Source organism: Acyrthosiphon pisum, chromosome A2 (assembly GCF_005508785.2).
Source record: "Acyrthosiphon pisum isolate AL4f chromosome A2, pea_aphid_22Mar2018_4r6ur, whole genome shotgun sequence".
Classification (NCBI taxonomy): domain Eukaryota; kingdom Metazoa; phylum Arthropoda; class Insecta; order Hemiptera; family Aphididae; genus Acyrthosiphon; species Acyrthosiphon pisum.
Genome location: NC_042495.1, coordinates 25,569,008 through 25,582,591, shown reverse-complemented (window position 1 = coordinate 25,582,591; position 13,584 = coordinate 25,569,008). Strand labels below are relative to the sequence as shown.

The 13,584-nt window shown below is 27.1% G+C and overlaps 1 protein-coding gene across 1 annotated transcript in view; it reads right to left on the bottom strand.

The window, feature by feature from the left end:
- Window positions 1-3,594: 3,594 nt before the first annotated feature.
- LOC100573072 (uncharacterized protein DDB_G0283697-like) overlaps window positions 3,595-13,584 on the bottom strand; it is an 11,591-nt gene continuing 1,601 nt past the window's right edge. Inside the window, exons 3-8 of the mRNA XM_016802598.2 lie at window positions 9,874-10,425; window positions 9,562-9,808; window positions 7,301-7,514; window positions 4,303-4,503; window positions 4,155-4,237; window positions 3,595-3,854 (exon numbers count right to left, since the gene is read on the bottom strand). Of these exons, the coding sequence (XP_016658087.1) occupies window positions 3,703-3,854; window positions 4,155-4,237; window positions 4,303-4,503; window positions 7,301-7,514; window positions 9,562-9,808; window positions 9,874-10,065 (1,089 nt within the window). The 5' untranslated portion in view covers window positions 10,066-10,425 and the 3' untranslated portion in view covers window positions 3,595-3,702. The remainder of the gene's footprint in view (window positions 3,855-4,154; window positions 4,238-4,302; window positions 4,504-7,300; window positions 7,515-9,561; window positions 9,809-9,873; window positions 10,426-13,584) is intronic.

Here is a 13,584-nt window from a genome sequence, read left to right as displayed (position 1 = left end):
CCATCCCCACTGTTCCGTACGCAAAATCGGTCTTAAAAGTACTAATTGAACATTTTTGCTCATAACTTACAAACTATCTAATCAATCTGCCAGCGAATTCTTCTGTTCCCACCTGCACAATATTTCTGATCGATTGATACCTCATACTATACTTTGTATGTTCAGCCGTTTGCCCCGTAGAGCTTGGCAAAGAATTGACATAAATTAGGACGATTTTTCAATGTTAAAACTCGGTGTCCTGTTATTATACGTTAGTGACTACTCCGCTATTTTTTTTTTACTTAGCTTCGCGCCACTACCGTCGCGCTGGATGTGTCAGAAGTCCCATCATATTACATACATTGTCTACAATTCGAAATAATTTCCTTAGGTTTCCATCATTTGAAAAACATTATGTCAAAAGAATTCCGCTCTCAGTGTATACAGACGTCAAAGGATTTCTTAGTATTTTTACTCTACCAAAACTAAAAGTTGTATATCGACTGCACCGAATTATTAGAACGTACTTCAAAATAAATACAATATTATCACGCGATAAATCGTTGTTCTATCTGATAAACATCAAGTACAAAAAATTAGCTATTAAATTCTCCATTAAATTTTAATGTGCCTTTGCAACAGTATAGAAATGATGTCGATTTTTTTAATTTATCTCTCATCGAATTTTCATTACAATAATTATAACTGTTTAAAACTATTATTATAGTATAATATTCAATTTGTACATTATAATTTTATTCATTCTTGTATAGGTAGCTTAATATTATATTTTTACACTCAATGTTTGTCATAATCCATTATCATATTATGTTACATAATATACCTGGTACAAAGAATTAAACTTTTATATGATTTTACTGCCCGCCTATAATAGAGCATCATCAATTGCTGCACATCTCGCACTGGTATACGCCTCGGCCGATCTCTGCACGGACTGCTCCAGCGGCGAGACTTGTGATGTGGCGGGGGGGGGGGGCTTAGCGTATAGTATGGACCGGCCAACAGCAATGCCGGTAACATAGGCTGGACGGGTGACGTCCCCTCGCCAACCCGACAACCATTACCGCCTCCCGTAGCTGCAGCATCAGTACCTACAAGAGCCTCCCGTCACGCCCATTGCAAATGGCGTTGTTGTTGACCGGGTCCATGCTATACCTACGCCGAGATATACCATATACCTGATCAGACACACACCTAAGAAAAACCATTCAAGTGTCCGCAATGCCCGTTAGAATAAACTACTTGGAACTTGGAAGCCACTGGTATATCTACCTACATAATACCCTAGAAATATTCATTGAATTAGATGTGATTTGAAGTGTAGGTATTAAAAATGAATTAAAAATATAATACGAGTAGGTACCACCTGTTAATAATCACGGTCAAACTAAACAACCATTTACTATATTTTATTCATTATAAATAATAAATCAGTCTTACATAACCTAGCTACACAGAAATGTATTCTATAATAACGTTATCAATTGATAGGACAATTTATACGCAAATCTATTTTTAATTTATAATATTGAAGAACAAGTAAACGCGATACAGCAAGTCAGGATAATAAAAGAAAAATCTATGGAACCATTTATGTTGTCAGACAGATTATTTGTTAAAAGTCTTAGATTATCTAAGTATCTTGCAAATCATTTAATAAATATTTTAAGACCAGTCCTGTAAAGAATACTTTTAAAAAGTACTTGAGTAAATACTCAAATACATTTTTTTTTAAATATTTAAGATACTACTCAAATACTTTAATTGTAAAGTATTTCAAATACTACTAAAATACTTTGAAAAAGTATTTGGAATACTTTTCAAATACTTTTAGTTTTTGTAGTGGGTTTCTAATTATCGTAATATAAACACATAGGAAGTAGGTAATCTAATAGTTATCTAATAGTTTTAAGGGGAATTGTTATTCAATATTCAATAACTTTTTTTAGAAATCTGGTTTTCACAAACCTTTAGGCTTCGGCTAACACAGAAATACAGAATATTAAATAAAACTATTTTTCTATTATTGTAGTTGACAATAATATTTTTCCAACCAATTATTTCGAATAAAAATAAAATGTTCGTAATAAAAAACCAAAGTATTCAATACCAAAAAGTATTTAATACAAAAAAAAGTATTTAAAATACCATTCAAAATACTTCATGCTGAAAGTACTTAAAAAGTTATTCAATACTTTTACTCAAATACTTTTACTTAAATACTTTACAGGACTGGTTAAGACCACTTACTGAAAACGGTGAACGTTCATCGGCAATATTGATTTAATAACAAAAGTATGAATATTCAAAGTATTTATAACACAGTTAACAAAGTATAGGTACGTTTTAAAGGGGATATTTTTATTTACCACCTTAAGCACTCGTTGCACTAAGTTTCCATCAATTTTATACGAGCTTGACCAAGTTTGAAAATAGTAAAAATAACCTTTCTTTCTTGTCTTCGTTTTTTTGTATTATATTGTTGATATTTTTAAATTTTATACTAAAACATGATTTTCAGGAGTTGTTGGTTGAATTGACTGCGCTCGTGTTGCAATATAGTACAACCATCTTCAATAATTTAAATTTAATCGAAAACCAACATCCTGAGTACATTTATGTAAATCGTAAATGCTACCATTCTATAAATGTCAAACTAGTAAATATCACATTTAATTTATAATGTTGGATATGTTTATATAGGTTATAGGCTAATATTTTCTGAAATTTAAACTGTATAGGTACATAGGTAATGTTGTAGATTTGTGATTCCGATTTGAAAATACTAAATGTTAATGCATTGTTTCCCATGATCCTCATATTTGGAATGATTCTAGTGTCTATTACCATTACTTCAAGATCTATATTATACAAAGGGTCTTAATAATTTTTTCTTGTTGGGTAAATAAATTATAAATATAGTTCAAAGAAACTTTATCTATTAAAATACTATATTAACCAGAGGATTCAGGCTACCCATTATGTCCATGGCCATTGCAAATCCAACTACTGAAGTCGATGAATATTTTAATAAACAACAAATGTCTGCTAGAAGTATCATTGAACGTTGCAATGGAGTTCTAAAGGGACGTTTTCGGTAAATTGTATTTAGGCCATGTATTATACAATGAGGATAATATATTTATTCATTTTTTTATACTCAATTCACAGCTGATGTCTTATAAAAGATCGAAATTTGCATTACAGACCGGAGAAAGTATCAAAAATAATTAATGCTTGTGCGTATTGTTCTTCACAATTTATGGATAACGTACAATCTTCCTAAATTTGTGGATGGAGAAAATATAACTGATTTTGGCATATATAGGTACCAAGTTCCTCTGGGCGTTGCAGAAAATAATGATTTGAATTTAATAAATACAGATTTAATGATGGGAAGAAGAAAAAATTATTAAACTTTTACAAAATAGAAATATTAGGGAAGAAATATAACATTATAATATATTTATATAAACCCTTTAAATTAATTACAATTCAACAAATTATTTATTAAAATATTAATTAATACAAATTTAAAAAATGAAGATGTGGAATTTATATACTTGCCTACTATAATATATAGAAACAGTAATCTGTTTTGAAACATTGAACTAAACAAGAATTATTACATTTTTCTTAAGTTTTAAATTTTTATTTGTGTTAAAAATAGACAATATCTACAGTACAAGACAGTCTATTATATCATATTGCATTATTACTGTAACGGCTTCCATATGCATTTTCTTCATCGGGTTCCTCATTTTTAACCAAATATGGATCATAATCATCATGAGGACTGTTGTAATCATTATCATACTCGTCATTGTAATAATTGTCATAACTATTGTCATATTCTAAAAATAAAAAATAAGGTACTTATAACATTATTTATTTATTTTTAGTTTAAATAGTTAGTAAGTTTAAATTTTAACGTTCCATAAAAATGTCCCTGTAGCAGTCAACAAAAAAATATTTTAACCAAAAAATATATAATATCATAGACATACAATATTAAAAATTAAATTAAGTGAGGAAGCCACACTCAAAGTTGAAAATCAAATACATTTGTGTACTAAAAAGTATCTTAAGAAAAAAACACACTGTAGAACAAATAGGTACATTCATTGCTCAGAATCTAAAACAAGTATACTAACCATCGACAGGTTCTTGTTTAGTATGAATTTTGTCATCACGTTCAGAATTGTCTCTATAGTGTTCATCGCGGCGATCTTTACTCCTATAAAACATAAAATTAAGTTTTAGTTTCTGCACAACTGCCACAAAATTATCATGACGCTTTACTTGTCTCGGCGATGATGATCACTTTCTTTGCGATCCTTCTTACTCTCGCGGTCCCTAGAACAACTGCGCTGCTTTCTTTTTCTTTCGCTCTCATGGTCTTTATCTCTAGATTTGGTAACGGGAACCTCTTCAACTTCATCATTCTCTACATCCTTAGAACCACGGTCTCTGCTACGACGTATCTTGCGTTCGCGTGAACGCCTATAATAAAATGCACATGTATATTAATAAAATTATAATAACTTATCAACCATGTAGGTACACTTTAAATACATTTTACGAGCACCCTTTGTTAATTTTTTTTTTTTTATTAATAAATAATACTTAAAATGCTCGTTAGGAATATGTAAAAGAACTTTTCAATGAGGGATTTCTATATTAAGCACTCGTGCCTTAAAATTGGTTTTTACTGTCACTTTTCTGCGGTATTTTTTAATAGAAAATTAAAGGCTGTTTTTGATTTGCAAAGTGAAACAACCATGGAGCGAAGCTAAAAGTGCCAACCAACAAATAAACTATATTTTAACTAGAAAAATATATTTATTTGTATTTAGTTATGTATTTAAATAATATTTTATTGATAGGTGGTCATAACTTAGCACTGTTTGGTTTAGATTGATTTAGGGTTCTAAAAAAAAAATGTCAAATGAAAATGTTTCCTTGTAGTAACGTGTATTTGTTCCAACTTGTTATTGAATGTGCTACTATAATTGTATTGTATAAGTTTATATTATATATAATTATTTCAAAACTAGTTTCACTTTAAATAATGATTCAGTTATTAAGGGGCCTCACCAGCACGTCTTTTTTTGTCAAAAACTACTGTTTCTATTTCCAACGGTACGTGTCGACAATTATCATGGCCGATAAAAAAATATCCGGATTTTCCGTAATATATACCAGGGAACGATCGAGCCACATTTTTAATTTTTGTAATTTAAATTGCAATAAATGTTGTAAAAACTTCTAAAAAATTCAGAATTTCTTTTTTATTTAATTAACTAAATACAATTTTAAAAATGTGCCTCGATCGATCCCTCGTACATGCTGTGGAAAAAAAGAATATTTTGTCAAAATGCAAATCGAGATAATCGTTGCGACGTATTGTTGGAAAGAAAAATAAACATTTTTTCATGATCATAATATTACACACTGACAAGTGCGTGCGAGAGCCCTCGTACCGCTACAATTGACCCACATCAACGCCACACACACTAATAAGTAATAATCACACACTTAGATCTCATGTGGCGACGACGAGATTAGAAATTGCCTAAATGGTTCTCCTTAAATCAATGCTATAGCAAGGCCCCTTAAATAAGTATTTAAAAAGGTGGGCAAGTGGATATCTCTCTGCTGTGCAGTACGTTTCAAGTGGGTCACTATAATGAATGGTGTGAAATTTGAATTCAATGATATAATATCATTGTATAAGAAAAACGGTTCTGAGCGAAGACGGTCAGTCAGCCTATGATATGACTAAGTATATTTGATGATATTATTGTGAATAAAGTAATATATATATCACCAATTTACGTGGAAACTTGTTTTCAATTTTCAATCCTTAGCTATAAAAGTTGAACATTTTATAAATTTTTTTCTACAAAATAATTATTACATTTTAAAGTTGATAAATTTTATCAAACTTCAAACTTTAAATGCTTATAAAAAAAATTGTGCCTATGTTTTTTTTATATTTTTTAACTGCTATTGTCAGGAGCTTTGTATTACATTTTTACGCTTTTTTACCTAACAAGTAACAAATAACATATTATTGATACTTATAGAAAAAAAAACCAAAAAAATTGAAGACCGACCGTGTCCGTTAACAGCTCAAAATAATTTCAATATTTTATGGTTTATAGAAAATGAAAATATAAACATTCAGTAAAATGTTCATGTAACTACAGTTTTTTGTTTTTGAATAACAATAAAATAACAAAATCACTACATGAGATGAGTGAATATCATATATTGTAAAAATTTAATTTGATTTGCTTGTAGACATTTTTTTTTTTTGATAAAGGTAGAATGACTTATGAATAATCTTGTATTGCATTTCAAATCTTAGATTTAAAAAGAAAATGTTTATGAATTCTCTACTCAAAATAATTTTCTAATTTTCGTGATTTTTCAGCATTTTGTCAAAATTTGAACTTTAAATGATTATTAATTGTTAATTCTTTAATATTTTTCAAACGTCATTTTAACAATACACCTAGTAGGAGTTGTATTAAATGTTCAATATTTTTTACCCAACAAATAAAGTTTAAATGACATCCATACTTCATAGAACAAAACACTAATACAATTAGAAACTAAAAATGTTCTTAAACGTTCAAAGCAAATCAAAATATTTTATTGTGTATAGAAATTGCGAATTTAAACAACCAGGGTAAATTTCATGTATACGTATACGTATACGTATACGTTCATTTATTTTAGAGTTACACCAAAAACCAAAATCGATATGTCAAAAAACCGATTTTACGTAAAAATTTAAGTTTTTTTTCTCAATTTTTATTTCGTTTTACATTTGCTTTTAAAAACTATTAAGAACTTTAAAATTTGACCTTTTGAATGCACAACAAAATACTGTTGAAGAAAATCGAAGCAGTATTTTACTGCCCCAAACGGTGGTGACAGACACGAAAATAAAAAAAAAATTAAAAAATAAAGACACATATCAGAATCTAAAATAAAGATTAAAGATATTAGACTATAAAATGTATTGAATTATTTATTAATTACTATGTATATATGTATTTAAATTTATAATAACAATTTATAAGTAAAGATTAAAGATATTAGACTATAAAATGTATTGAATTATTTATTAATTACTATGTATATATGTATTTAAATTTATAATAACAATTTATAAGTAAAGATTAAAATGTTCAGACTATAAAATGTATAACGCTATATATTTTTAAGCATTTTATATAAATTATAATTACTATTCAACATTATAATATATATAATATTCTATATTTACGTTTTTTTTTGAACATATGTTTCCAAAAGTGTATGGATGTTCTTGTGGATATCATTTTTTTGTTGTAAAAGAATCAACTTTTGATCATAATAATTGGATTTAATATTTAATTTCTTAGATGCAAGGTCAACCATATTCCATGCAGCTTTGTTGCTGTCTGATAATTTTTCAGAAGCAGATTGTTTTTTCATAGATTGTTCAGAGTTCATGCCCTCTAAAAACAAATTATTAATAATAATAAATGTTAAAAATATAGAAATATGTTTCTAAAATTTCTTACTGAGAATAAGAAATACATAACAAATAAAATAGATAACAATAGAGAACAGTAACTAATTATCTAATAAACAATATAGATATTTTGTACAAAAACGCTAAATGTATTATAAAAAATCAAGTAGATAAATGGATGTCGCTCTGATGTACCTACAGCATGTCACAAGTGGGTCACTGTTTAATGTATTATATTTGAATTCAATGATATCATATTATTGTATACGAAAAACGATTCTGAGCGGAGATGACGGTTTGTCAGTCTGGATATTTTTTATTTTATTATAGCCTGCAAGTTGGATTAACCGATTAATATTATAAATTACAACAAAATAACTAAAATCGTTATTTTTATTTTCATTTTTAATCGTTTCTATGGTGATAAACAAAGCGTTCGAAATTAAAATCCCATTTTTAGCGTTTTTTTTTTGTAATTTGTCGGTGGTTTTTCCCGTGGCATAAAATAACTATTGAGAAAATCGAAAAATGACCTCTCTAAAGTTCCATCTTGATGAAATTTTCTAAAAGATAAGATACTATATGTTTGAATCGAAGCACTCCTTGTTAAAGTTTGTATACAGGATAACAAAAAAAATAAAATAAACACCATTGTAAAACCACTAAATACCTCACTCCGCTCAGAATCTAAAAAGTAAAAGATTGATTCGACAATAACCTATTAGAGTTAAATATTAATAAGTCAAAATATATTTATTTTAAAAATAACTCTTGCATGTCACAAAATATGTTTTCACTTGTCAAACTGCAAAAACTGTGTGATTTTAGAACAAGTAAGCCTTATATTTTAAAGTCTAAAATATAATAACCTATTTTAAAGAATAAATCCTTAAATAGATTAATTAAATTTCAACTACTAAAGCGTATATATTTATAGCAATATTATAATCTTGCATATTTTGACCTTACTGTGCGGCCCATATATAAGTATATATGTATAATATTAAATAATATTCTACTTATAGTTTATTCAAATTTAGACATTACAATGCCAAAAGTTAACTTATTTACATAATACACAATCTAAAGAAGAAAACATTAATATATCTGTCCTACAAGTTGGAATTAAATATTGTATAGGTATTTGTTTCTATTCAAATACCTATGTGGATTATTTAAAATTAACTTATATGACTTTTTTAATTTAAATATTAAAAAAACTAGATTTTTCAGGGATTCACTCAAGCAGATTTTTTTTAAATAATTTAAATTTGAATAATTTTTGTTTTTGTTATTCATTTTATATTGTATACTTTCTAAATTGAATTAAATATATTTTATAAAAACTTTGATTGTAATGGACTCACACTTTTCATCCCCACCACAAGCATTATACCTACTTATAGGTACTTATTTATTTTAATTAATATTAAGTTGTATTATCAATATACATTGATAATTTTACATGAAATAAACCTATATTATTATTATTAGTTAAATAATGTTTGGTAATAATTTAAGAGGTAAATATAAACATTTTGAAAGTAAGTAGGTACTTGATTTAGATACACTTTTTAACTGCAATTTTTGTTCAGTTTCTACAAGCTTAAGTGATAAATTTAATCATCAACATCATTGGGTAACACAAATTGATAAATAATATATACTAATAATTATTTATATTAATTATAATAATTATCATAATTTTGATTGTTTTCAATAACTATATCAAAAATATTTAAGTCCAGTTGCAAGTCTTCCAACTCAAGATCTATATCACAAATCACAATACAACTATACGATAAAAATATCACAAAAAATGTTGTAGGAGGTAATGTTTTAATATTGAATTCGATATTAAAATATATTCACAGTGTTTTACCAAAATCATCTAGAAATTTGTTTATAATTTTTTTTTTTTTGTTTATTTTCGTATTAGATATTATAATATTCATAATTTATATCTGTATATATTATATATAATTACTAATTAATTGGTTAAAAAAAACAAAATAATATTTTAGCTGTACCTTCTGTTGTTTCTGCGTTTCCATTATAGATGTATGAAGCTGTTTGTTCTGCAGGTTTTACACAGTTAAATGTTACAGAGGTATCCAATGAATTTAAATGACCACTCATAGCCACTTGGCTCATTAATGGAATGCTATCCATTTGAGCCTTTGACATTTCCAAATTAGTGGCAGGTCCTCCTCCAGTACCATTAATATGATTTTTGATCGTTGCAGCCTTATTTTTGGCAATTGTGTCTTGCCATACCTCAAAAATAATAAACAGTTTATAATCTATAATTTCCATCATTTTAAACACACATTTTTATTTACCTTTTTCCATTTATCCCCTGATTTTTCGCAACCAGGTAGAGAATTTAATTCAATGGCAATTTCCTCCCATCTTGCCTTAGCGATTTTTCTTGTGAAATTTTCTGAAAATTTTCCAGCACTCAGTTTTGGGTCATTAGACATCAATTCCACCAGCGTATTCATCTGAAGTTTCGTAAGCCTCGATTTTGCCATTATGTATAATAATTAAAAATTATCATAATTTTAAGAATTTTAGTAATGGTAGTTACAACTGCACTTCTCAGTATTTTTTAAATAATGTTTTTTACAACTTTATCACCGGAAAATTTTTATCGAATTCAGGCGCATGCGAGAAATAATTGTCACTGACGATAAAATGTATGACTTATCTCACGTGCTGCTGCTGCGGTAAGGGCGATAGCAGTCAGTCACACTTCCGGTGATAGTGGTGCAGCGGGTGCACGGATTTTGTTCAGGTTTCAGGTCACGTTTTAAATTTAAATACCGTCGCTGCACCCACTTTGTGACAACGACGTTTTCGACTGTACCCACTGCTGCAGCTGTCATCACTGACTGAAAAATATTGAATTTTTATTTAATATCATTCATCATATTGTGTGAGATCAACAGTGAATTTTAATAAACATTTTAATATAACAAGTGTATACTTTTCATATACCCCTTTGATAATACCCCATAAAAACATAAAATTCGATTTTTAATCAATAGAGGTTTTAATCAATTTTGATTTTTGTAGAACGTTTATGAATCATAAGGTATTAAATTTAATTAATATGTATAGGTATATCTAGTTTTCTAAAATTTCCGAAAAAACCTGTTTTTTTCGGGAAAATTTAGAAAACTAGGTTTCATTTAAAATTTCCAGAAAAATGGTTTTTACAAAAAAACTCGTTTTTTTCTGTAAAATTGTAAAAATCTTTTTTTATCATAAAATATTATCGTATCTCGCCAGACGCCAATTATTTTTTGCTATTACGTATATTTTCCTGCCCAGCCTTGCTTATTAGATATGTATAGTGATGGGTAAATACCCGGTAAATATATTTTTGGTAAATTCCCTAGTTATTTATCCGGTATTTAAAATAAATATCCGGTAATTTGGGTAATTACTTCAAACAAAAAATATTCAACAAAATTTTGTTCATCAACGAACAAATGTTAAAAGTGTGGTGATCCAAGCCAAAATACCCATATTTAATTAAATACATTTTAAGTGGAAAGTTGGCTACATATTTTTTTCAAAATATATTATTATTAATAAAAACAAAAAAAAATATTTTTAAAACTAGAAAAAAATAAAATTTTCATAAGTTTACTGTTGTTATATTATCTAAAAGAATATATAAAATAAATTTTTTTAAAAAAACAAAAATATTAATTGAATAATAAAAATCTATATTCTATATTTTACATTTTGCGGACATTAGACGGTTATAACCATAGATTTTCTTTAATATTTATGTTGTAACCAAGGTGGATATATATAAACCATGATTTAAGATAAAACAGTATAGCTACATTTAAAAAAAAAAATACCCAATTTTTCAAAGGTAAATATGATGTGGGTATATACCCCGGTATTTACCCAAAATATATTTCTTACCCGTTGGGTATTTACCCACAGACCATCACTAGATATGTAACTACGTTGTTTTTAGAACAAATATCCGTAATGAAATATCCGTATTAATATTTTTAATAGTTTAATTTTAATACAATGATACATTGATAACCGTATCGGCAAATATTTAATGACAATGACAGGTTTCCTATCTATTTTTTAAAATAGTTTTTTTTTACTTACATTATTTTAATTTTTAAGCCTAAATACAATTTTTTATTTTTTCAAAAACTTCGGTTATTTTGGGAAATGTATTACTTTAATATTCTCCAAGTTTTTTCAGAAATTTCTCCGAATTTTTCCGGCATTTTAATCCCTAGATACATCAATGATACATATTTAAATCATTTCAAGTTAACGATTTTATTACTGTATTTTATATCGTGTATTTTAACATTTTTTTAATTCTATCATACTTTTAACAATCAATTGTAGAATATGACAATCATACCTTACGTGAGTAGTAAACGAGATAGCTGACAAGATATTTTGGTTCCAGGGGCGGCTCCAGGGGGGCCCTAGGGGCCGCGCCCCCCCCCCCAACGCCCGTATTTATAAAAATGTATATTGTTAAAATAAATGCATATTAAATTATTATAATATTGTCATATGGACTATATGGGCCATAGAGGTATGACGGTGTATACGATGTACCTGCTGGGTAAATGGAATAAAAATAGACGACTTGAATTTGTGTTGTACAAATTTTTGTTTTCTTTTTGTTATAAGATTTTGTGAAATTATAACTTGCCCCCCTCTTCCCCTAACCAAGGCTCTGGAGCCGCCCCTGTTGAACCACAACAAAATATAACTATAAAATACCTAGTTTATAATATACTTTTAAAATATATCAAATTTTAACTAAATATTTTTAATCTTCAGTAGGCCATACGGGTTATTTTCCTTGATTAAACACAATATATTTTTCTTTCACATTTATTTACTTTAAATTTAATATTTTCGTAAGAATATAACAAAAAAAGAATACAAAATGTAATTAATACTTTTTATTTTACATTTGTTTTATTTTTTTTTCTTACTAGACAAATAAATGATATATTATTTTAAACTAATTCAAAAATTAATAACAATAATTTTATAATATATAATACATAAATAGAAGCTAGATAAAATCCCACCATACTTATACCAACCTAAATGATATTAAAACATAGTTTAAAATTAGTGGGGTAATAAATTACTCCGCGCGACCTATTGAAGGTTAAAAATCATTTTAAATTGTAAAAAAAAAAAAAAACGGGTTTGAATATGTTTAGATTTTTAGTTTCAGTATGAACCACTTATGAAAAATGTTGTATTATATTTTAAAGCCTATTAGCTATACAATTTTCACGTCTATACATTTTTAACTACAAAATATAATTTACATGACTACAGAACTTGTCATATGCTTAGGTAGTTATAAAAATTACCGTGTAAAATATATTAATATATACTTATCTTTAATATTTTTAAATAGTTATTATAGTAGATCACACGTGAGATCATTGCCATACAAATGTTTTTTTGAGCATCTAAAGTTTAAACATATTTACAAAATCATAAAAAATATAACCGACCACCGTATGTTTGAATTTTTCCCACAAAATGTTTAATAGCATTTTATCTATTTTATATTGTTATAATTTATTTATATGGTATAATTTAGTTTCCAAAATATTTTGAGTCCTTTTATTTATATTATACCTACATTTGAAATTGTCAACATTTTTCTATAATCGTCAACGAAAATTATTCGCTCTGTTAAAAAATGTAAAAGTTTAACAACATACGTAGCTGTAAAGCTATTAAAAATATTAAAAGTACATTTAAGTTCCTCACAAGTAGTTCATAAGGCAGAAATCAAAAAATCTAAAAATATTTGAACGTGATTTTTGTTTATAAACATTTCATTAAATTTATAATTTATTAGTTAAATTTGGACGAAATTAGAAGTTTAAATAAAGAATAAGCTATTTCAATTATTTTTTTGTAATTCAAGAATACATAGGGAGTCCCTATAACATTAAACATAATATATCATTAATCATAATTCATGATTAAAAATAAACAATAAACGTATTTGTAAC